At 41.9% G+C, this 26,781-nt stretch overlaps 1 protein-coding gene across 2 annotated transcripts in view; it reads right to left on the bottom strand.

The window, feature by feature from the left end:
* The window catches only part of LOC117883080 (multiple epidermal growth factor-like domains protein 6), a 266,421-nt gene extending 239,939 nt beyond the window's left edge, over positions 1 to 26,482 (bottom strand). Inside the window, exons 1-4 of one of the 2 annotated variants that reach the window (XM_034782047.1) lie at positions 26,109 to 26,482; positions 6,561 to 6,695; positions 5,403 to 5,512; positions 3,839 to 3,943 (exon numbers count right to left, since the gene is read on the bottom strand). In XM_034782047.1, coding sequence (XP_034637938.1) covers positions 3,839 to 3,943; positions 5,403 to 5,512; positions 6,561 to 6,695; positions 26,109 to 26,443 — 685 coding nt within the window. In that variant the 5' untranslated portion in view covers positions 26,444 to 26,482. The remainder of the gene's footprint in view (positions 1 to 3,838; positions 3,944 to 5,402; positions 5,513 to 6,560; positions 6,696 to 26,108) is intronic. The other variant, XM_034782046.1, reaches the window with a different exon arrangement.
* Between the last annotated feature and the right edge of the window lie 299 nt (positions 26,483 to 26,781).

Below are 26,781 nucleotides of genomic sequence, written 5' to 3'. Positions count from 1 at the left end.
ACAGATTGATGCAGCACATATCTAATAGCTTGATTTTCAAAGAGGCTGAGTGCCTCTAGTTCCCAATAAACTTAATAGTATTTGTGGAAGCTCAGCAACTCTTGGGGCAAGGAGAACAAACAGGCAAGGTGGCCATGTGTAGAGTAGAAAGTTTGGAAAATGTATATTGCAAATTCATTCTAAAGAGGAACCAAACTAGAGCCATCTCCCCACTCTGATATTTCTTCCCTCTATGAACCACTGACCCAGCTGGGGGGTACTAGCAGCTCTACTTAGATGGATGCTTAGACACACCTGCTACTATTCAATGCTAGGAGCCTGGAGCAGACTGGCAAGAAGATGGGAAGAGCGAGATATGACCAAAGCTAATTAAATGCATGCTTTATGTTTCAGAGTAGATTACCCCAACTTCTGCAGGAAGCCAGCTTGAATTGGAGAGTGACAGTGGTGCAAGGTGCCCGCTACACCTCATCTGTTGGGGACTGAAACCAGATCTGTGAAGCCCCAGAAGTGAGAGGCAATGGTTTCATGGAGATCATAGCTAGAGGACACACCAGTGCGTGCAGCTTTCACTAGCAGTGCTCTACGCAGCCCAGCTGCAATTTAAAGCTTCCCTCCCCCATCAGAGCCCACTTTGGGGCACAATAGCCTCTGTTGAGGCACAAAGTGCAGCTCCCTGTGCCAGTCGGGTAAATCGATTCCAATATTCACAATCTAAGTAAGGCCTTGATTGCAATGGCTCCGCCATGGTATTGCTCTGTGCTATTAATACTTTATGGTGTGGATGTTCTAACCCACCAACGGTGCTTCGACTGTAACTCGGCTCCTCTCAATGCACCTCAAGAACCCTGAAAACGCTAAGATATAGCAGGTACGTTTCAAAGAAAGCCAAAGGATTAGGAATGAAAACAGTTTATTCTGGATACAGGCTGCATGTGGAATGGGGAACTGGGTTTAATGGCCATTAAAAAAAAAAAAAACATAATATATTGACATTAAATAATGCATTCACATTAAATTCGAACTACTTTGAAAAGGCAGTGTTTGATATCGGATGGAAAAATAGAAGCCACGGTTGTTAACGTCGCAATATATCTAACTTCATTTTGCCTGTAAATATGGTACAAATCTCACAAGCATACTGATTGGGGGCCCCTGCAGCGTTTAAGCAGAACTTGCACTCCTAATTACCTTGCTTCCGTTGGTCAGATGAATTGACCTTAGAGTTCTTTTTGAATGGAGGTTTTTCTCTCGTATTTAATTATAAATCTACTCCTGCCAGACTGCAGATAGCAGCTACTGTATAACACTGTTAATGACTACCAAAATTCCACTCAAACGCTCACAAATCAGTAGAAAGTAAACCACCAATATAAAGCTCCACCTAACTGTGAAGAATTGAAATTGCAGGATAACTTGCACTGTTTTTACAATGTCTCCAGTCACCACTCCAGCCCGCTCCCTGTGAACTAACGAGTGCAAAATCTCATTTTAGTCCCAGGATCTGACCTTCTTTCTCCACATATCGTACGTACATGATTTGTCTGTCTGGAATGCCATAGGCCTCATCTGCTCTAGGGAATGTCTTAACACTTTAGTTCTAAATGCACTGATTACCTTGAAATACCTAGTTTTGTATTCCATTTCAATTTTTCTAACAGAGACATATGAGCTGAAGCTATTTTGATTTTGCTGAAACTGTATATTGCAGATCCAAAGGAAAGGTTACTTTGGGCTCTTCTCAGATATGCTGAGCTATATTCTGTTCAGTTACACCAGTGTTCCACTGGTATCAGTGTGCTATTGCCACAGATTTACACTGGTGTCATTTAGGTCAGGTCTACCTTAAGGAAATTTGCGCCAGTGTAGCTACATCAACGTAGTTCAAAAGCCACAGTTAGCATAAGCCCTGCTTTGAGTCAGTGCAGCACATATATATTTGTGATTTGCACAAGTGTAAATACATAATCATAGAAACACCATACAAATATCCTTAATCTAGACTGGGCCGGAGATCACAGTTTGGCCCACAATATTCTGAAGCTTTGCTACCAGCAGAAGTTCCATTCATTTTATTTATTGAAGTGCTCCATTTTTTCATGTTTACACATTAAAAATGTCATCTGTGACTAGATTCTATAACAGGGCTTTAGTGAAATAAATACTTTCTGTTCCTTCATTTGCTGAATGTTTGCAGTTCTCCATCAGGTGATGTAGCTTGCTGTAACCCAGATTGCCTCATTACCTTCACTCAGGAGCAGCTGCTATTCCTCATCTGGAGTGAAGCCACCAGTGCAGTGTGCCCATAAAAGGTCAAATCACAGAGAGACCCATATGAGCCCAAGTGGAGGTCAGAGTCTGATAGCTTATAGAACAAAAATGACACAAGCCATACATTGAATTTGGAATTCAGCTTTTGAGCACATTGCATTTAAATTAAGGACTGTAATCAAGATGGAGTATGGCAGAGACATTAAAACTCTCCCTCACTTACAGCTACAAAGCATTAGATGTAAATGAGGGGAGAATATAGTTGAATGAGAATAACTGTACCCTGATGGCTCAAAATATTATAGCAATAATATGACATTGCAAGTGTTATTTTAAATAAAATATTTGGTGACAGGATAGGTTATATCTCTGAACAATAAAGAGGGAAATTGATAGAGTAGGTTCTTTTATGCATGCATAGAGATCATGAAGTAAGATTAGTCTAGCTTCTATGTGGCTTCTACTCAGCTAGTTTAGATTTGCATCAGTGTATCAAGGTGAAGAATTTGGCTCAGCATTTGCAACCTATCAAAGTCTGTCAGTGTAAAAGTGCCATCAAATCTCGTTACCCTTCACATGGCTAGAAAGAGAAAATTTGAAGATCTAAAATTTCAAATAAAGTTTTATTTGCACAGACTACAATGTGATTAAGTCCTTAAGGATTGAAATATAGTGGAAATCATCGTTTTTCCCGCATTTATACAACTTTGTCTTACGAGACAGACTCTTCTGAAAGGCTGACTTAAAAAAACAAAAATACCTATTAAACTGGAGCAGTTAGTGCCAATATATATAGTTTGCATACATATTTGCAATACACACTTTTGCATAGTGCACACTAGAGCAGAACCTCACCAATTCCTGGTAGACCAGTTACACATTACCCAATATTGTGAAGGAGTAAATAAGAGGGAAAATATCACAATACAAGGGTCAGTGATACCATAGTCACAAAAAGGTACTCTGTGTCTTTAATACTGAACTGCAGATATCAAAATAATTTCACAGAACACTAGGAAATGTTCTGCAGCATATTTTGTAAAGCCAGTCTTCCTAATATGAGACATATCACTACAGCAGCCCATCATTAAAGATCTGTGGCCCAGTACCTACATTCCTTGCATTCACCAAACTCCTGTTGACTCACTTGAGAGTTTTGGGTGCCCACTATTTGAAAGGGTAAGGCCATAGCTGAAAGATGGAGTGAGAATGCCAGGCTGCTTCTGAAAACGATCCAATTTACCAAGTGAGCAGTAGACAGAAGTTCTACTGTATTCTTAGTGCTGAGATTTTCACTAGTATTATATTGTGCAGCATCACAGCCTCACTACAAATTGGGCCAATTGTGGGTTTTTGTTTGTTTATGTATTTTATTAGATAAACTTAAAAGGAAGCAAGTGCTGAGAATAGGTGGAGCCACTGCATAGCCATTTAAAAAGCAGCAGAAGTAACCTCAAGATAGAGTGCATATTAACAAAATATTAGTTGAGCTCATTTTATCTGAAAGCATCCTCAAAACAATATAGACTATTATAGATACACTGCAAGCAATTTAAGCTTGACTCACCATACTGGCAGCGCGGACCCTGAAATCCTGCTGGACATTGGCACATTAGGGATCCTCCTTCAGAGCATTTCCCTCCATTGAAGCAAGTGCCTACAGAGCACAACACTAGGAAAAAAAACAACAACAAAGAAGAATCTTCATTGTACAACTCTTCAGAAAGAACTAATACCTCAGAATGTCATATCCTGGTTGTAACAGAAGCCTCCCAAACTGATGTGAACCAGAGGTCTGGTTTTCACTGAACAAGTTAAATGAGAGTTTGCCTTGTTCTTAGGGGCATAGGCAAAAAGAATCTTCCTTCCAATTATCATACAGATATGATGTCCCAGTCCAGGATAATAAAATATAATGTAATGTAATAATGGCCTTGGGATAGTTTAATGGGAATGGTGTGGTTTGACTTTAAGATATTTAAAAGGTCGAAAGCACAGTCTGGCAAGATTAAGAATGCTACCAGATTCCACAGGGAGAATGATGGAAGGGTGGATGAATTGCTGTGGTATAATGCAGAGATGATTGAAACTCACATCTCAATAGATTATATAACAGCTACAGTGAGACAATTTCCTCCCCCTGTCCCCCAAATGCACAATACAGAACCAGCTGAATCAAAACAGTCTCCTTGTGCCTGAAAGTATTGAATATAAAGGTTAGTTAAGCTACTCTGGTGCCTTAAAGAATTCACAGAGAGTCTGCATTATTTTTCCAAGAAAAGGATTTTACATTTCCACAGAAGTTCAATTTGATAAATTCCTTTTATGCTTCAGATTTGGTTACAGATTTTAAATGCATCTTTGACAGCATTTACAGAGAAGCAAACAAAACAGAGTCAATAGCATGAAGCAGAAAGGGGCAACCCCTCAAGAAAAATGACCACAAAAGCAAGGACACTGCATACAACCCTAAAACATTTTATTTTGTTTAGTCTCTCTCATACAAAGCATAGGCCAAAATGCTGTACAGGGGAAAAAATAGCCAAAGTAGAGAGAAGTTCAGAGATACAGTAAATGAATGGAGAATCTGAGGTAAAGAGATACAGGTTTCCTCTAGATGGTAAGAGCTGTAGTAGAGGAGTTTCTAGACCTAACAATGGTCATACCCATTGTGGAGGGACAGACTGATACCAGTGCTACATGAGTGCAAGGTGCAGAGCAAGAGAGATGGGGCCAAATTTAGTTGGTTTAGGCAACCACAACTCTATTATTTCAAAAAGAATCTACATTTGCTTATATCAGCAAACTGGACATAAACTAAACTGGACATCAAGTCTATGGAAGGCCAGGAGAGATTCTGGCACACCAATAAATTATGAATGTCGAGCTTCTAATGATAGTCCTTGCAAAGTATTTCTCAGCCATCTTAAAGATACCTAGTGCTACTATGTTTTTTTAAAAAGTCTATGATAAGAGACCATTCACCTTTATGGGAATCCTAAATGTATCTAAAAAGCAATAGAGAGAGGCCATCTTTTCACAACACATAGTCAACAAGTAAATAAGACCAGATGGAGAAATGTATTCTATCTTTTGCCTCACAATGTTGGATGGATCCTGTAACAACTTACAGTGCAAGCAGCCAGGTTCGTCATCTTCTTGGGTCCATCCTGGACAACATTTATAGACAGTTTGATGCTCTATGATGTATACTTGTTTGTAGACTGTGTAATACCCCGTCCTATAAAATAAGAGTCAATGGAAGAGAATTATCCCAACTTCCTTCTGCGCAGCTTATTCCAAACACAGCAGTAAGGTACACAGGATTTAATATATCACACACATATCTGTAATAAGAACAGGAGTACTTGTGGCACCTTAGAGACTAACAAATTTATTAGAGCATAAGCTTTCGTGGACTACAGCCCACTTCTTCGGATGCTTTCGTGGACTACAGCCCACTTCTTCGGATGCATCCGAAGAAGTGGGCTGTAGTCCACGANAAGAACAGGAGTACTTGTGGCACCTTAGAGACTAACAAATTTATTAGAGCATAAGCTTTCGTGGACTACAGCCCACTTCTTCGGATGCTTTCGTGGACTACAGCCCACTTCTTCGGATGCATCCGAAGAAGTGGGCTGTAGTCCACGAAAGCTTATGCTCTAATAAATTTGTTAGTCTCTAAGGTGCCACAAGTACTCCTGTTCTTTTTGCGGAAACAGACTAACACGGCTGCTACTCTGAAACATATCTGTAACAGACTCATTTCAGACATAATCAATGGTTCTTGTACCTCAGAAAGTAAAGTGAAACATGTCCCACTGTCAAAAACTGGTTTAGCACTTAAACAAATTCTGGTTCTAGGTGCTTAGCCAGTGACATCCACCAGTTCAGTGGTTTGACTCTTTAAAACCTGGTAGCAAATGTGTAATTTCTTTTGTATTTTAAATAGATTATAGATACAGATTATAGATTTAATAGATTATAATGTTTAGGCCTTAATATAAACCTATTCAAATAAAAAAAAAAAAAAAAAAAAAAAAAAAACTTAAAAAATAAATTTTACCCACCACGATAAATGCTAATGTGCATAAACACATGCCTCTGATAGAAATACAAACTGACTGCAAAATCCCAACAGCACATACTGATATATCCATAACAACTTTTTTGTGGGGAGGGCTAAAGGTATTGTAATACATTTCTCGTACATATTTCTTGGGCAAAGTATGAAGCATTCCTATCAGAAAACAGGTAATAAAATAACTTAGTTAGCAATCATGCATTACCTTCTCTCATAGGCCATACACCACCTATGTCTTGTGCAGCCTTGTTTCCACATCTTGACAACCTGGGTAAAAGCCTGAACACACGGCTGCCGCTGTCCCACTATTGCCAGCTCTTGTTCCAGACATACATTTGGCCTTTTGGGGGAAAAGGAGGAATAGAGAAAAGGAATATAAATATAATAATCTGTATTATACACGAGGAAAGTCATGTCAAGAGAACTACATAAATGGCTGATTTATCCTCTCCACACTGCTCCATTACTGATTTCATGCTACTTTGTTATTCAAAATTATTTGAGCGATATTGGGAAGGGCTGCTGGGAGCACCCAGCTGAACCAGGAGCCAGTACTCCGAGGTCTCCTTCAGCCCACCAGGCTTGAAGGGCTGTGAGGGTGAGCAAACAGGGTCCTGTCAGAGCCTTGCCTGTGTTCTGTTGGATGGTCATTTAAAATAAAAATACTTCCATTGTCTCAGTGAAACTTTCTGAATTCAATGAATCTGCATTTTCTGACCAAAAAAGTTTCACTAAAGAATTTCTGACAAGTTCTAGCTAGAACAGACTCACACTATGTGGATCGAACAAGAGAGAGAGCGAGAGCGAGACAGAACACACACTGATCAGTAGATTATACACATTGCGAGATAAGCCCTGCACCAAAGAATTTACCATCAGAGCATACGGTGTGAAATCCTGGTCCCAGAGAAGTCAATGGGGTTTTGTTATTGACAAAAAGGAGGTCAAAATTTCACCCATGGTGTCAAAATGTTGATGTCTTTTTATGCTCAGTAGTGCTGCAAATTAAGGCCCTGATCCTATAAAGGTTGGTGCACATGCTTAACTTTACATACTTTGAGTTCAAGGACACTAGTCCTGTGAGTAAATTTAAAGCCATGGTTAATTCTTTACAGGGCCCGAAAGCTTAATCCTGTTTTCACTAAAATCAATGGCAAAATTCCCACTGATTTAAGTAGGAGATCACCACCTTGCAGGCAAAATGAGAAATGCAACAATTTCTAAAAGTACCTATAAACATGAAAATCATTTTCACATAGCTACTAATCTCAGGTTTCTTGATGTCACTTCTGTATGAAATGACAAGGAAATTCTGCTAAATATTGCAAATTTATGGCCAAAGCAATCATTGATTATTTTACTGTAGATATTTTATCATGGGAAGCAATCTAAACAATAATCTCCATTAGATATATGTCACAATTATTCATTATTTCTCCTAGTACTAGGTAATTCTTTTATTTCAGGACATTCACTAATTTCTCATAGAAGGCAAGAAAGATTTGGATTTGCACTACAAGTTCTCCCTCTGTTTAGTAGATTTAAAATGTACATAAAACATTCATTAGTACTTGTAATTTATACCTTGGGACTTCAAAAAAGTTTCATTCAGTTTACAAATGAAATGTTTCATTGCAATTATAGTCAGAGTGTAAGGATCAGATGATACAATGGGTTAGGTTTCTGGTATTTCCCTCTTCTGGGGTCCAGAGTACAGATTTTGACTCACAGCAGGATCAAACATGAAGATGTAGGGGCAGTTCCTCAGCTAGTGTAAACTGTCATAGCTCCATTGAAGATCTGCCCTGTATTTGTTATCTTACCCTAGTCCCCATCTATGAGGGGGGAAAATCCCACACCATGCAATTTGGTATGACTAGTAATTGTTACTTAAGAGACAGAGGACTGAAGATGTCAAGTTCTAGAGCTCAACAGCAATTGCCTGCATCATTTTCTTGTCAGTATTTCAGCTTAAGGGACCTTCCCAAGGCCACACAGCAATTCAGTGGCAGCGTCAGGAGCAGAACCCTGGTGTACTAATCCCCATTACTCTAATCTAACCATTAGCCAGCGCTGCCTTTGCTTATTTTCTCCTTGTTTGAAGATGCACAGGTTTTAGCTCCATTCTCCCATTGCTGAAGTTAAAATTTTCCATGCATATCTCCCTTTATGAGTTGCTTAAAGCTTTCCAGATGCAGGTACATTGCATTCCTAGCGATAAAGAAAGGAAGCCAAAAATTGTTATAATTAGTTAAGGACTCTATTTTGCCAGTCCTTATGCCCTTTTGTCCTCCATGTTCCCATTACTAATCCCATTGACTTCAATAGTACTACTAATATGAATAAATATTAGTCACATGGAAAAAAAGCAATGCAGCATCAGATCATCTGTTTATTAAGACTTATGCAGAGGAAGAACAAAAACCCACATCATCTGCTTGCTCTATGTGCCCTGAACACCATTTAAAATGCAAATTTGACTCTCCCCATCCCATTCTCCCCACACACACATCAATCAAACCGTAGCAATTCCAGCCCATGTAATCCTCAACAAGCAAGACAAGCAAATGAACACTCCCTCTCCAACAATTAACCATATTCACATTCTTCCCCTTATTCCTCCACCTCTTCAAATGGTGGGGAAAGCCAGGCATAGCACTCTACTTTATCCTTGCTACATTACATACAAACCGAGAGAAGTTCCACTACCCAGGATATAATTATTTTAAATATATTATAATTATGGTTCTCCAAGGCCAGCTCCTCTCTCACTGTGACAATCATCTATCAAAGCAACAAGTGGGTTCAAGGGCATGTTTACAAAAGGAGAGCTCTATACCCTTTTTATTCTCTTATTCTACACACAATCTGATGCTATTTGTTAATGGGCTTTTAAATGTTAAACAAGCAAACAGTATAAAGTTTATATTATGCTTTACGATTGTATTGATACAGCAATCCTCAAAAGCTTTTTTTCCTCTTAATATGCTTTTCTTTGTCAGCCAAAACCAACACAAGGTTCTTAGCCTGTCAGTCTAACTTAAGCAAACCAGAAAGCTCATTTTTAATATTTACATTATGAGACTGCCCTTTAAACAGAGACACCCCAGACATTCCTAACTCCTGGGTTTATGGTCTAATGAACAGATAATTAGATGTACTAGAAGAGATAGCTGCCATAGTTAATCATACAGACTGTTGTTCCTGTGAGTCATTGCTTACTATAGAAGAGAAAACTTCATTCGTAGCAGAGGCAGAGTTAAGTCCCATAGTTTTATTTCTAGTAAGGCACATGTAGCATAGAACTGTGTGGACAATTCTAATGATTTTATCTCATAGTATTTGGAGTTTTTCTAAAAGCCCCCAAACCCAAAGTAATATAATTGAGTGAGAATCTCACCTTTCCATTTAAAAATAAATTTGCAGAGAAAAGTTTGGGGGAAAAAAAGACCACAAAAAGCTCAGAAGACAAATTATGTATTATAATCTCATATTTTTGGAGGGGCTGGCTCAGGATTTCTGAAGCCCAAGGGTTTGAACACTGCAAATAAAGGAATTCCTTTTCCAGTTTCTCATAAGCAACCAATAGTAAATCAATTCTTATTTCTGAATAAAATGAACCACAGTTTATTGGCAGGTTCTAGCTAGCAGAACTCCCACTGGTATTACAAGCTGGCCCCAAAACAAGGGGAAAAGGGAGACTCTTTCCCCCTCCCCCCCCACACACACACCTCCCATTACTGAAGTTTTTACTCAGTCTTTTACCCAAGTTAAACTCCCATTTGTCTAAAGACTGATTATAACCTAGAGTGCCAGATCACTCCCTTACCCATGGAAAAACCCACAGGAGGAAGTGCAGTGGGGATGACCACTCTGGATCACTTTACAAAGAGCAGGTTTCACCTCCTGCAGCCCAGAGACCTGAGTGATGCACCAGAAGCACAGAGAGAGACACCTCTGCAAGCCTCCTGTGCCTCCCTACAGCTCTTGTTATTAGCAGTTTCAGCTGCAATAGAGCTACACTTCTAAGCCTCCCTACTATACTGTTCCCATCCCTGGAGCTTCACCTCAAGGGGAGTTCCATGAAGAAATGAATGTCAAGTATCAGGGGCTGGCCGTGTTAGTCTGTATCTACAAAAACAATAAGGAGTCTGGTGGCACCTTAAAGACTAACAGATTTATTTGGGCATAAGCTTTTGTGGGTAAAAAACTCACTTCTTCGGATCCGAAGAAGTGAAGTTTTTTCGAGGGTAAAAGCTTATGCCCAAATAAATCTGTTAATCTTTAAGGTGCCACCAGACTCCTTATTGTTTTTGAAGAAATGAATGCAGCCTTTCCTATGCTTGTAGGTGGGTGGGTGGGGGCAGCAGCAGTGGCTTAGTGTGTGAGGAGAGGGGAGGAAGGATAGCACATGTAGTCTCCCAGCCCACTATATTTTAGTCCCACACCTATACTTGGATCCTTCTGAAAGTTTTGGGACCACATTGTTAAGGGAGTTTGCCCTCTTGACACACACAGATGGCAGGGCCATTGAAGAACAGACACTGAGGGGGTTATAACCCCTAAGTCATCACTCTCATTAACTATTGGGATTTTTTGCCTAACAAAGAACTCTGCCCTCAATTCCCCTGAACGTACGTGTAACAGAGCAGAATCTGACCCTCCATAAAAGCTTCAGGAGCTTGCCTATACAAAGAAATGCTACTATAGCTCTTTATGCTGCATAAGGGCCCCAGTTGTGATTGGTTCTTACAATGGTGCTTGCAGAGTGCACATCCCATAGCAGAGACCAGTCACAAATGCAGAGCATCCACTCACAGGAGCATAGGAATTGCTACCTCCAATCACTCCAGAAACACACTTGCTCCAAAGGGGACAAGGCTGGGTGAGGAACTGGCAGGGCTACACACTTATCTCCCTGAGAATATAGGGGCCTGTGTTAAAAAGTGGAGGGAGGAAGGTGTCAGTTGCACCATCCCAAAAGGTACACCATTCCTCCCTGAGATGAAGCTCTGCGCTGTACTTGTATGGCCCTTGAAATTCCCATAGAAATAAATCTCAGTATTATTTCTACAAGCAGTTTTTCAAAATAGAATCTAGCCGGTAGGTTTAATGGCAGTGAGACAGGAGACACACACATCAAGAGGTCTCTAAAGGCATCTCTCAACAGTGCAAATGTTAGATCAAAGCATTAATGAATATGAACGAAGGATGATTTGGCTGTCTATTTTTGGATCTTTCTGCAGGAATTAGATAAATTACACCAACTTCTCAATTCAACAAGAGAGCTGTTAATGTGATACAAACTCTCCTCTTACTGGGGATGTTAACTGAAGTATCTGTAGCCTGAATACTATTGATCTCTCTGTGAAACAGTCAGTCAATAAACTAACTCTGTCATAAGAATAGAGTTACAAAGATGTAGGAGAGTTTAATCTGGAATACTGCTTTTCTTCAAAAACAACAAACATGGTTAATAGTCCCTCCCATTAAACAAAGATATCCAGAGTAAATTATGATCTTACATCAAAATTAAAAGAAAGAGAGAGAAAGAGCCTGAATGACTTTCCACATTTATTTTGAAAAGGTAAAACAAGAACTAATCTTGATTAATCTGAAACTCTTCACCAGTGTAACTGTGGTCCAAATCTTAACTGACTCCAATGAAGTCAATAGGACTAAATTCTGGTCTAAATTACATCAGTCTCAAGTGACTCCACTGAAGTCAATGGAATTGCTTTAGACTGGTATAATTTACCCCAAATGTAGTCTTATGTTGTGTGACAAAGTTCCTCCGGTGGGTCCTGCACTTATTGGAGGATTTTCTTGCCTCAGAGATTCACCATGTGGGTTGGGGAACAGTAGGGTTACCATACGTCCGTTTTTTCCCCAGACATGTCCGGCTTTTCGGCAATCAAACCCCCGTCCGGGGGGAATTGCCAAAAAGCCGAACATGTCCCGGAAAAATACCGGCCGGGCACTTCCTCTCCCGCGGCTGCTCTGCTCCTCCCCGGACTTAGACTTCGGCTCTGTTTAAGAACCAAGCTGCCCGAGCCAGCGCTACCAGCTTCAGGCAGCCCCCGTGTCTCCGGACTCTGCGCCGCCGGAGCAGAGCAGCTGGAGCCGGGGAGGAGAAGTGCCCGGCCGGGGGCGCAGGGTCCAGAAGCATAGGGGCTGCCCGAAGCCCGAGTGCTACCGGCTTCATGGTTTGCTGGGCAGCCTCCAAACCCTGCGCCCCTGGCTGGGCGCTTCCCCTCCCGGGCTCCAGCTGTGCTGGGGAAGCGCCAGCCGGGGGCGCAGGGTCTGGAGGCTGCCCGGCAAACCGTAATGCTGGTAGCCCTCAGGCAGCCCTTTTCGCGTGGCTGGGAGGGAGGAGGGGGAGTTAGGGCGGGGACTTTGGGAAAGGGGTGGGGAAAGGGTGGCCTTAGGGTGGGAAAGGGGTGGGGCTAGGGCCCGTGGAGGGTCCTCTTTTTTTATTTTTTAAATATGGTAACCCTAGGGAACAGTCCAGAGACCTTCCCCTCTGGAAGAACCCACAGTCCAGATCAATTGGAAGGTTTGGGGGGAACCCGGGCCCACCCTCTACTCCGGGTTCCAGCCCAGGGCCCTGTGGACTGTAGCTGTGTATAGTGCCTCCTGTAACAGCTGCATGACAGCTACAACTCCCTGGGCTACTTCCCCATGGCCTCCTCCAAACACCTTCCTCATTCTAACCACAGGACCTTCCTCCTGATGTCTGATAACGCTTGTGCTCCTCAGTCCTCCAGCAGCACACCCTCTCAGCTCCTTGCGCCTCTTGCTCCCAGCTCCTCACACTCGCACCACAAACTGAAGTGAGCTCCTTTTTAAAACCCAGGTGCCCTGATTAGCCTGTCTTAATTGATTCTAGCAGCTTCTTAATTGGCTCCAGGTGTCCTAATTAGCCTGCCTGCCTTAACTGGTTCTAGCAGGTTCTTGATTACTCTAGGACAGCCCCTGCTCTGGTCACTCAGGGAACAGAAAACTACTCATCTAGTGACCAGTATATTTGCCCTCTACCAGACTCCTGTACCCCACTGGTCTGGGTCTGTCACAGTTGTTATAATGGCTTTCGTTAGAAACTTCACTTTACGGAAGTCTGTAAGTTCCTCACAACCCCGCTGTACAAGCTGAAAAATCTTGACACAATAGTCTCTTACATATCTTCTTGCCAGAGTGTGCTTGTAACAATAGAAAAAAAAGTGTGTCCTGAGCCTAGAAGTGTTGTGTCCACAAAAATCATCACATAAAGGATGTTGGGGTTTTTTTTTTTAAATTTGTGTACGTTTTTCCCTTTCCAAGAAGAAGGGGGAAAACATTAAATTTTGATCTAAAATAACAACCTATTAAACAAGTCATGCGATCAATAGCCTCAAGAACCTTAACGTGTTGTTATATCCACAGTCCAACACAGACATGTTGGAGTCCAACAATGTGTTGAGGTGACATGTAGCATTTCTTCCTTTCTAACAGCTACCAAAACCATTGGCCTCCACATCCTACTGTGGACTAATTTAAGCACCACACTTCTCTTCTAAAGTTCCTCAGCTATACTGGGGACCTTAAGGAGCTGAAGGGCGTACTATCCTCTCTACCTTGGCCTCTCTAGTGAGCCTACTATTGGTGCTAGCTGTGAATCTTGGGGCCCAATCCTGAACCTCTTCTTCCTCCATTCATCGCACTTAGGAAGGAGGGTCCACACACACACACGTAAACTATCACATTTAATAAAAGTAAATATAAGAAACGTCATTAAAATATTTTACAATGAAATGTCAACCAACAATATTTAAAATAACAGGATTGATCCTGCAAATACCAGCAAATATTAATGTCTCTACACCGGTCTTCTTTCCCTTGCTTGGATGGGGAGAAATTGTTCTTGGACACCAGTGACTTCTTCTGCATGGAGTTTGCGGGGTGGGCACTTGGTGGGGTTCAGGGACTCCCACAGGTTCATCATTTCCCTCCTTGATGATCAAGAGAGTCCCCATGCAAGGGGTTTCAGGTGCCGGTGGAGATGTGGTGCTGGGAGTCCTGCAATCTCCATGTCCTCCTCCCAATGGCTCTGGGGAGTGGCAGATGTCTAGAAAGAGGGTCCTCTGGGTCAGCAGCAGCAGCCTGGGCAACAGCTAGTGGAGACAGCCCATGGACAGTTGCAGTGGCCAAACCCCAGACTTGTTTGGCCACTCATTCTATCAACATCTCCATTAGGGAATGCTCCCATTCCCTATGGTGAGCCTCCTGTTCCACAAACTAGCTCAAAGTCTCCTCCTGCTGAAGAGCTTTGCCTTCCTCTGCTCTGAGGAACTGCTCCTAATTCTTCCTTCCATCTCCATGAGCAGCTCTTCCAGGGTCCTTCTCCATCAGCCTCTGCTATATTGAGGTGCTGCTACTGCCCTCCTGGTGGAACAGATTCCCTTTCTGGAGGCAAAGATCCTGATAATTCAAAGACAAGAGTGGGCTTCTTCCAAAGGGGAAAAATATATAAGACAAGAAATGCCCTATATAACATTGTTTTGCTGTAGAAGGCCAAAATGTTGATACTTTTGAGCATTCAAGGAATGCAACTGTTACTATCCTTAGTTCTCAGACAACTTGGCAGCCAATGAGGAAGTTAGAGGCTACCAACGATAAAAAAAAAAAAAAAAAAAAAAAAAAAGTGTACAGTAATTCCTCACTTAACATCACCCCGGTTAATGTTGTTTCGTTGTTACGTTGCTGATCAATTAAAGAACATGCTCATTTAAAGTTGAGCAATGCTCCCTTATAACATTGTTTGGCAGCCTCCTGCTTTGTCCACTGCTTGCAGGAAAAGCCGCCCGATGGAGCTAGCTGGTGGGGGCTTGGAACCAGGGTGGGCCAGCAGCCCCCATATCAGCTCCCCTAAGTTCCCTGTGCGGCAGCCACCCAGCAAGCTATCAATTGCTAGGCAGTTCAGGTGTCCCTCCTGCCACTGCCATATGCTGCTCCTGCCTCTGCCTTGGAGCTGCTCCCAACATATAGAACATCTTCTGTCTGGAGAAAAAAAAAATTTCCCTGCAACTTAATTCCCCCTATTTACATTAATTCTTATGGGGAAATTGGATTCTCTTAACATCATTTCGCTTAAAGTAGCATTTTTCAGAAACATAACTACAACGTGAGGAGTTACTGTACAAATGTTCATACTGTTTCAAGTTGCAAAGGACTGTCAGTTCCTTACAGTACCTATGTTACCAGTTTGCAATTTCCAGCACTTCAAATGCCCTGGAGGGCGAGGTGTCCATAGTAACTTACCAGTCGCAGGTTCCAGTTCCTCTCATGGCTTAGGGTCTTCCTCAGGTTTGCTTGGGGGACGGGTTCCTTAACCAGCTCTTCCAGGAACAAGCAAATGGCATCATTCGTGGGCCCTGATGCCATTTCACCCTGGCCCTCATTGGCATCCGGTCAGACAATGAGGCTTGCAGGGTTGAGAAAGGGGTTGCGAGCCCTTGAGGGCACCCAGTCCAGATTGTTGTAGAAGGGGCACATATCATGAGCCCTCCTCCAGCCTCCATGAAATTTCCCAGTGCAAGTGAATGTTCCTGATGCTCCATGAAAAGTCAAGGAAGATGGTATATTCTGACCACACATTGATCAGCTCCCAGTCAGGGTTGATAGGCCAAGCGGCTGCACTAGTGGCAGAATCCATGCTCACCTGCATTGATCAAAAATGCAGTGGAAAGCAGTTCTGATGGAATACCATTGAAAATAGAGGAACAGGGACCTTAAACATCAGGTAAGGGGCAGGAAGAAAAAGGTTCAGTGTATTGTGGAAATTGGGGTGGAAGACTATTGACACTCAAGGCCTGGTACCCACCCCTTGTCCCTGTCCACACTGCAAACTGGCATGGGTACAGGGCTGTGCCACAGCCTGAGGTGTGTACTTACCCATATCCCTCAGGTGGGCCATCTTACTTGCCCCTCTGCTCACTTTCAGATACATGCTTCTGGGGTTTAGATACGAACAGCGAGTTACGGCATAACCATGCACATGGACAGTCACTAGTGTATACATCCCCGATAGAAAGGGGGGGAAAAAAAACCACCCACAATGCTACTTTGCAAAAAGACATCAACAGATACAAAGACAACTCACATCTGTAGGCTCAATTTCTGAAATATACCAACTTGTTTATGATTTAGTGTATGTGCCTCATCTATTTGTCCAGGAAACCTAGAAAATAAGCATTTCACATACAGACACTCAAACAATTCATGCAAATGAACAACCAAATATAATCTTCAAGTGGATATGGAAGAGTGGGTTTTCATAACAAGAACAAAGACGTTTCCTAGAGGAGAAACTTAACATCAGCTTTATAGCAACATCACTACCATCACATTTTCAGTGTAATTCATTTCTCTATGAATTTCACAGAATTTTAAAACTAGAAAATCCAATGGAACTATTCCATGATCTGTCTAGAAAAGACGCACCCTGAGGTGCTATTAGATAGATATGCTATATTTCATAAAATTTGAAACAATTCTAAATATGATAACTTACATGAAACAGTTGCTGGGAAAGTCTTTTTTGGTTAAGGTGTATGAAGCAGAGTTTTAATAAAGCAAGAGCCAAAAAGGCTGGTTTTAATTTACACTGGTTGCAACAATACCCGGCACTGAGTCAGTAGGGTTGAAGATCCGTGTTCCACTTTTTGTTGTAAGTGAAAACCCTATTATAATGGGGCAGTAGCACCACTGTAGTTAAGACTGAATCATTTCTAAGTTGGCTACTGTTATCAGTACCTGTCCATCTCTATTTGGTGAATGTCAGGTTCCTACTGGTTGTATCTAAAACACCTTGGTTAAAATAAATGCATCTTTTGGATGTAGCATACCATTGTCTACAAATAGTCTAGAATCATCTGTCTTCATCTACCAGCACTGTAAGGGGCCAGACACCCAAGTGAGCCAAATCTTAATAAATTTGACACACATTACTCTCACTTATATAAGCCCCAATCCTCATCCTATTGATGTCAATGGTAAAACTCTCATTTACTTCTATGGTGCAAGATCAGGTCATTAGTGTAAAGCAAGATATTGGGTGGTATGTCCAGCCCTGAAAAATAGAACAGTGGCCATCAGCACATGCCCATGCTGTGACGTTCCTCTCTGGATCCGCTAGGTCACTCCAGTCCTTGACTCTGGGAGCCTGCCTTACCCTGCTCTGCTGTGAGATCCCCCACTCTTGGGCTGTTCATGCACAGCCTCTGGCATATAAGCTTCTCCTTGGATTGTGCAACCGAATGACACTAGCCAATATCTCCCATCCCAGACACAATCCTAGGAACCTCCGTCTTGCACAGGGCCGGCTCCGGGCACCAGCTAAGGAAGCAGGTGCTTGGGGTGGCAAATACAAAGGGGCGGCACTCCATCCGCTATTGAGGCGGCACGCCTGGGTTTTCGGCGGGAGGTCCCTCAGTCCCTCTTTGAGCTGCCGCCGAAGTGCCGCCGATCTTTTTCTTTTCCCCCCCCGCGGCTTGGGGAAGCAGAAAACCTGGAGCCGGCCCTGGTCTTGCAGTGTCCAATTATGCCCACTGGACACTGCAAGATTATATGAGTTAATCAATTTAACAAAGAAATTGATATGTACCAGACTTGTTATCCAAGGGGAATTTCTGACACACATCAAACCAAATGCACTTCTTCAGGCAGAATAAACAAACGGATTTATTAACTATACAGATAGATTTTAAGTGATTATAAGTCAAAGCATAAGTCAGATTTGGTTAAATGAAATAAAAGCAAAACGTATTCTAAGCTGATCTTAACACTTTCAATGCCCTTACAAACTTAGATGCTTCTCACCACGGGCTGGCTGGTTGCTCTTCAGCCAGGCTCTCCCCTTTGATCAGCTCTTCAGTTGCTTGGTGTGGTGTCTGTAGATGTAGGTGGAAGAGAGAGGAAGAGCATGGCAAACATCTCTCCCTTTTATCATGTTCTTTCTTCCCTCTTGGCTTTGCCCCTTCCCCCCCCCCTTCAGAGTCAGGTGAGCATTACCTCATCACAGTTCCAAACTGACCAAAGGAATGAGGGTGACTCCCTTAAGAGTCCAACAGATTATTTTGTTGATGCCTAGGCCAGCGTCCTTTGTTCCTGTGAGGCTGGGCTGGGTTAGTCCCATACCTGCCCTGATGAGGTGTGAACTGCCTCCCTGTTCTTGGAGAGTTTTTGCTTGTGTTTGCTTTAAGCCATGAGGATACATTTTCAGCCTCATAAGTATATACATGAAATTATAATCTATAACATTACTATAATCACTATAACAACAATGCTCAGTGCATCATGAGCCTTCCGAAGGCATTCAACATGACAAACGTTGCATTGGATACCACACAATCATTTTATAAAGACGAACATGGGGGCATAGGGTGTTCCCCCAAGGTACAAAGCATCACACAACCATTTGATTGGTGTTAGGTGGGGTAGGCTGGTTGCACATATGAATCCATGTTTGGAACAGGCAAATTACAGGGACAGTGGAGAAAGCCAAAATATGGTTTCTACTGATCCACATGTATCTCCTGAGCCACAGGTTTCCTATTATCACATGGAGACTGGTGTACATTGCTCTTTGGAGACAAATAAGATGACCAAAGTGCCTGCCACTTGAAGAATGCAATTATAAAAAGGAGAGTGCTGTGGGGGAAAAAAATTGTAAAATAATATGCATCTATCAAAGCAAGCACACATGGTTTGTCAATAAGTAGAGGAGCATTTATTGGTATAAACACTAACACAAAAGGGTTGAGATGTAACGTTGCTGGATGCCACGCAAGGGGCTTTGCGCTCATCTGTTATTGACTTCAAAACTGATCGTTTGCATAGCAACTGTACCTATCCAAATGCTCATCCAGACTTCGCATGTTTGTTTTTTAATATGGGATTAACTCTTACGCCACAATATATATGTGCAGTATGGGCCTGTCAAGGAATTCTTTGGACTAACAAAAACTTGAGGCTAATTTCTACTGTGATTTACACTCTGGTAAATCCAGATTATTATGGAATTATCACAGTATAAAGGAGAGTACATTTGTCCCATTGATTTAAATTCATTCATGTTTTCTCATATTTATGGGATCAAAGATACATCTAAACACACTGGAAAATATGGTTATATTTCTTTCAATTTGTAATGCTCCACATCTCTAGTTCCTGGTGCACACATATGCAACTGAAGCAAAACACCTCAATAGTTTAAAAACTTAGGGTCAATTCTTAATTACACCAGGGTAATTCCAGAGTGATTTTAGAAAGGTATAAGTGAGAGCAGAATCTGACCCTTAACACAAAATAGCATGCTGCCAATGAGCAATATGCAAATTTTGAAATGATTTTCTTTTTGTTATTTCTAAATCAGTTCCCCGCTCACCCCTGTCTACTGTCTCAAAAGCAAAGATCTTAGTGAGGGCTAAAACCATGGCAAGTCTAAAGTTTTAGTTATCCATGCCTAAAGAAATAAAATCTTTCACTGGTGAAACATACCAGCTTTCCAAATGTTCAGATAACTCCCAAATACAGGCATTTCACCAAGCTTCCAGTAACTAAAAAGGCCCTGCTGAAACAGTGTCCAAATACTAACTCCTCCTCTGTCCCCCTCTGCTGCTTTTAGTACAAATGCCTTGCCTTATCAGTCATAAATCTGCATGCACAGCACTATGATAAACATACGGAGTTGGACATAAACAATACACATGCACACAGAGGGAATTCGACAGAGGAATTTTTATTAAGACCAGAAAGTGCATATACATGACAATTATTCTGAACAATGGTAAAAGTATTGCACAATGAAATGCACAGCAAAGTCCATGATTTCTCTTGCTGTACGCATATTTAGGCTGATATTGTCAAAGAATCTTATGGGAGTTAGGAACGCAAATCCCACTGAAATTCAATGGGAGCTTGGGTTCTAACTCCGACTCCTTTCAAAATCCAGCTTTAAATTTTTAAAGCTGTTTTTAGACAATCATGATTAAGTCTGGCAAACTTCCAAACCCTTCATATCATGTGTGTTATGTGATTTATATGACAGTATACCCATAAGTATTTATAAAAGTAGAAATTACTCTACAACAGGGAACAGTTAGGTTCATCCTCAAAAAAAAAAAAAAAAATACAGCAGCTTTGGACTATCAGGTTTTAAGTCATGTCTTTTCAGCTTTTCACAACATAATACGAAAGTCTTGAGCTCATTTTTCTCAAAAAAAAAAAGTTGCAAAATGTGCAACAAATCAGGAAAGGAGAAATATAATATGACGACACTCACTCGCTATCTTTAGACTTCTTGCCAATGCAAACAGCAGAAGAAAAACACCTTCATCTCTTGAGAGACCCTAAATTCCAAGTTAATAAATACTATGTTGAAGCAGAGACTCTAAATGTAAGATCTTGTAAAATGTGAGCTGTTTCACAGTCTATGTAATTAGAGTGACCTGAATGTGCTCTCTCTGGTCCTCACCAAGAGTACCAGAGTGCAGGATGACAACTAGCCTATTTTCTATTCAGTGTAAAAGTTCACCACTTTCCCTCAAAATGACAAATCTTACATTAAAATATGAAAATAGCCCTTTCCCCCCCCTCCAGGCTCTCAGTCCCCACTACACATTCCACAGGGCTTGGGCTTCAGCTCCTCAGCGGTCAGCCTCCCTCCACCACCCCTTCCGTTAGTTTTAGTAAAAGTCAGGGACAGGTCGTGAGCTTCTGTGAATTTTTGTTTATTGTCCACAGCCTGTCCCTGACTTTTTCTAAAAATAACCATGACAAAATCTTAACCTTAATAATAGCCATTGACGGACCTATCCTCCATGAACTTATCTAATTCTTTTTTTAACCCAGTTACAGTTTTGGCCTTCACAACAGGTTGACTGTGCGTTGTGTGAAGAAGTACTTCCTTATGTTTGCTTTAACCCTACTGCCTATTAATTTCATTGGATGTCCCTGGTTCTTGTGTTATGTGAAGAAGTAAATAAAATTTCCTTATTCACTTTCGCCACACCAACCACGATATTATAGACCTTTATCATACCCCTCTTAGTCATCTCTTTTCCAAGCTGAAAAGTCCTAGTCTTTTTTAATCTATCCTCATAGGGAAACTGTTCCATACCCTTAATCATTTTTGTTGCCCTTTTCTGTACCTTTTCCAATTCTAATATATCTTTTTTGAGATGAGGTGACCAGAAGTGCACACTGTATTTAAGGTGCGGGAGTACCATGGATTTATATAATGGCATGATATTTTCTGTCTTATTACCTATCCATTTCCTAATGATTCCTAACATTGTTAGCTTTTTTGACTGCTGCATGTGGAACTGATGTTTTCAGAGAACTATCCACAATGACTCCACTCTTTCTTGACCAGTAATAGCTAATCTAGACTCCGTCATTTTGCACGTATAGTTGGGATTATGTTTTCCAATGTGCATTACTTTGCATTTATCAACACTGAATTTCATCTGCCATTTTCTTGTCCAGTCACTCAGTTTTATGAGATACCTTTGTAGCTCTTCGTAGTTTGCTTTGGACTTATCTGGAGTAATTTTGTATTGTCTGCAAATTTTGCCACCTCACTGTTTACCCCTTTTTCCAGATCATTTATGAATATGTTGAACAGCACTGGTGCCAGTTCAGATCCCTGGGGGACACTGCTATTTACCTCTCTACATTCCAAAACCTGACCATTTATTCCTACTCTTTGTCTCCTGTAATTAAATCAGTTTCTGATCCATGAGAGGACCTTCCCTCTTATCTCATGACTGCTTACTTTGCTTAAGAGTTTTTGGACCTTGTCAAAGGCTTTCTGAAAGTCCAAGTACACTATATCCAGTGGATCACCCTGATCCACATGTTTGTTGACCCCCCTCAAAGAATTCTAATAGATTGGTGAGGCATGATTCCCCTTTACAAAAGCCATGTCGACTCTTCCCCCAAATAATCGTGTTCATCTCTGGGTTTGATAATTCTGTTCTTTACTAGATTCTCAACCAATTTGCCTGGTACTGAAATTATTCCAGCAAGTCTCCAGCTCCAGATCCATTTGTAGCTTTGGGAATGGGGGTGGGAGTAAGGTGAGGGAGGATGCCAACTCTGCCCACTTATGGATGAGGTGCAGCTCTGCAGAGATGCAAGTTTTGAACTATATCAGCAAACATGGAAATCAACATTTTAGTTTAAGGCTGTATCTAGATCCTCTAACGGATCTTTTAAAGACAGCATTCCAAGCCTGGAAAGAAAGACACAGTAAAGAACTATGCCCTCTGTTTGAAAAGAACAAGATTCTTCCTTCCACTTGTCAATGAACAATTAATTTCTTTGCGTAAATCTATTAGATACCTAATCATGTATTACTGGTGAAAAAGAAGAGACCATCTCAGTACTTATGATGAACACTAACGATACTTATTGCTTGAAGGTAACATGAAAAGACACTCCATTCAGCTTCTGTGACAGCTTAGCTTTCCTGCTTTCTGCTCTGTCTTACATAGTTAACTAACATCTTCCCAAAAGTACATTCTGAACTGTATATTTGTTCAATCAAATTGAACCTTCTCCCCTCAGTTCTTATTCACGCAGAGCCCCTTTACTATATGCTATTTGACATGAAACAGAATCTCTGTTGCTGCCTTAACTATGGTATAGCTTCTCACCATCCCATAGCCTCAAACATATCACAACTTTAACCTGCAATGCTCACTGCAGCAAAGTAAACCCATAGTTCCAAAAAACCATGCTTTTTAAACAGGAGATGTTGGTGACGTCTTATGGAGGGGGGGGGGGGGAAATAGCTCAATAGTTTGAGCATTGGCCTGCTAAACCAAGTTCAATCCTTGAGGGGGCCACTTAGGGATCTGGGGCAAAATCAGTACTTGGTCCTGCTAGTAAAGGCAGGGGGCTGGACTCGATGACCTTTCAATTTCAAGGTCCCTTCCAGTTCTAGGAGATAGGACATCTCCATTAATTTTTATTTTAATTTTAAAGTATTAAGCAACAAGGATTTAGAAAAGAGCTGTATACTTGTACTCTGAGTGAATAATTCTGGCATCACCGAAGTTCTAATACAAGGGCTAATTGTCTAAAAACATGGTTGTCGGAGATAGTCGCCCTGTAATCTGCTATGCATTAAAATCTTCCCCCCTCAGGGGGATTGGAATCAGACCACGAGCATAAACAAATACCTACACAGAATCATTACATTCTAGCTAGGAGTGAGTTCTTGAGTTACTAGCAGACTAAAAACAAGTATGAGAAGTGTACGGTGTATTCTCATCCAGACAAGGTCTTAACCAGAAATTAAGAATTTAAAAGGAAGCAGCCAGCAAGAAGTATTCTCAGTGGCCCATTTTGTGGTCCTTATCCACTGACAATGAACCTCCTACGTAAAAGGCACATTACAAATCAATTTAACTGTATAAAATGCTATGGGGACAGACAGCCACCCTTGGTTCCATTCCACAGCTTCCCAATGAAAACTTGTAACACCACCCCATGTTAGCAATCAGCATAATCTCAGCTCTACAAAGTAACCTTTTTTCAAAAAAATGCTCACTTGGTGGAATGCCTAAAATAAAACCAAGGAAGCTGTATAGGGCGATTAAAAAGGAAAATCTTCCCTTCCTCTATACTCACCCGGGTTTAAAATAACATTAAGAGTTACGGTAGCAGCCTATTCTCCATCAGAAAGACACCACCAAGGAAAAGCACCTAAGGCTTTGCCACTGGAATTTTACCATTCCAAACTGTCCTTATTCAGATAAAAATGGAGTATGTTGTCAATCCTGATGGCTTGGATACTCTATGCAGATATCAGTATGCTGCCATTCATGATAGTCCTTTTCAGAGACTCTCTCTTAAAAAGGTAACTAGAATAAGCAAACAAATTTATTTGGGGATGACCTACCAAATTCAGAGTTTCAGACTTAAAATGACATTCTCTGAAGTGTATCTTTTAAACTAATATTACCCTCAAAACTGCACAACCTTGGTTAGCACAGCAGCTTAAGCCAAATGTGAATAAATCTGGAAATACAAGTCAATGGTAGTCCTTACATTAGAATTAAAAAAAAAAAAAAAATCTGACTGCAGAAAACTAACTCAGACCCACCAAGAGTCTTTAACAAAAGGAGGAAAATGCTTCCCTCAGACAGCGACCCTTAAGTACGCAACATAAAATTAAGAGATGTTATTATTCTAACTAAAAGTAGTTTTTGTGAATCTGTATTTGCAGACTATTCCACAGGGAATACATTGTGCAGTAACAGGAACTGATAGCCTAGCCAGAGATTTAGATTCAATGACATCTACAGTAACTAGATGGCAAAATGAATCTTGCACGAGATGGACTATGGAAATACAGAGTGGTAAACAGAGCTGTTTCCTTTTAAATAAAAAAGCACTAATTAGTCTAACACTAATATTTAGGAAATGCTGTCAGATTGTTTACAAGTGTAAAAAGGATCACTTTTCCCACCCTCTGTAAAGTCATGGAGACTAAAACCACGATTTGTGCTTACAAAACACAAGGCACAGAACTGTGAACACAGATTTACAAACCTTGAGGGTTGTTCTACTTTTTAAATGATTAAATACTAGTTTTTCAGGTCACATTTTTCAATATTCATAATGTTACAACATACAATGACAGTGGCATGCAGACATTTAATATGTTATTGTATATATCTCACATGAGCTTCGGTATGCAAGAATCGACACCCACTGACCCAATATTAATGAGTGGGCACTGATCCCTTTGTGTCTGCAAATTAGCAGTGTGTGTATATCTCTAGGCAGCTGCTTTTTCCAGTTCTCAACCTCTCACCTCTCTCTGGTTCAGCCCTTTAGTCTTCCTAACTGGATTTACATTTTACTATCCAGTGTTCTCTACTGAAGCTTTTAGCACTAGTTAAAGCTGAAAACGCCCCTTATCCCATGAAACCTGTAGAATATTGTAGCGGTTTCAGGCTCAACTCTGTCCTTTCATTGTTATACCAACATGAATGGGTCTCTGCAGAAAATAAATGCAAGGATCTTCATGCATTCACTAATAATTATCTCTGCCTTCAAACCCAAAGTGAGGGAAGAAGGCAGGCTTAGAAAAAACACTTTTCTTCTGAGATTATATATTTCACTAATAACCACACTTTACAAAATATTCCCTACAACTGGAATTGTTCAGCTACTTACAAGGAAGCTATCAATTAAACAAAAGAAAAACCCAATTAAAATTTTTGTCACCGGATGAGCACTAACATCTACTCTATAGATAGCACTGAATTATGTCTATAACACACCAGAGCATCCTTGGTGTTTTACAGGCATAAGACAAGTCCTTGACCTAAAAAGTTCACAGTCTAAACAAACAGGATGCAGTGCAATGTCTTTTAAAAATCCCATCCCCCCTCTCCCCCCCAAAGATTGGTTAGTTTTTATCATTGCAACCCCAACTATAGCCTCAATGATCATTTAATCATTCTGAGCCTGCAGTTCTTTCAGAGCGATTTCCAGCACCACTGGGCATCTGCTGCATCCCTCTGCCAGCGCAGGATTTATAGGAGGCTGTTTTGTAGGTACAGATCTAGCCCCAGTAGGGCTGTACAGTGCTAAGCGAGCCCTAGGTGTAGCAGGCTGGTCAGATGCGCCACGGACACGCATTTCCTACGCAACTGAAGGAAGGACCCTAGGAGCAGAGGTGCTTCACTTCACTTACATGCCCTGCTGAAGTTGCAGCGATGCAGCCAGGGTCCAGGACATGCACAGCAGCCAAGCTCTCAGGGTCATCTCGGGGATCAAGGGCTGCCAATCGCCAGCTGCAAAAGTTGAGCGGGCTCGGCAGGAGCTGGCATCGGGCAGGGGCGAGGGGAGGCGATGGCGGCTGGAGCAGTTCGTGGTCCGGAGCAGAGCCGCCGGGGTGCTGAACGGGTGCTTCGTCCCAGGCTGCGGTGCTGGGAGCCAGCCGCTCTCAGCTCCGCCGCAGCCCCGGCTGCGTGTGATCAACAGGCTCCATGGAGCCCCACACCTCCCAGCCGCGGCCCTCCAAATCATTCAAAGCCGCTGCAAAGCAGCAAATCACCGGCCTCGCAGCCTCCTGGCCCAGCCCACTGCCCTCCCGCGGGCTGGCTGGGCAGGGCTCGGCGGCTCCGCAAATCGGAGCGGTTTTACCTGCAACTTCTTTCGGGGGTGGGCAGCTCTAACTCCGCTTTACACCCTTCCCTACCCCCGCAACACCGCTTTCACAACTGCCGCCTCCCCACACGCAGCATAACCCAGTCACGCCTGCCTCAGTGCCCCCTCCACCTCCCCCACACCAATTACACCCGCCCGCCTCAGTGCCCCTCCCCTTCCCCACACCGCTTACACACCCCTGCCTCAGTGCCCCCTCC

The sequence above is a fragment of the Trachemys scripta genome, chromosome 9, assembly GCF_013100865.1.
Source record: "Trachemys scripta elegans isolate TJP31775 chromosome 9, CAS_Tse_1.0, whole genome shotgun sequence".
Lineage (NCBI taxonomy): Eukaryota > Metazoa > Chordata > Testudines > Emydidae > Trachemys > Trachemys scripta.
This window is presented reverse-complemented; position numbering and strand designations above follow the sequence as displayed.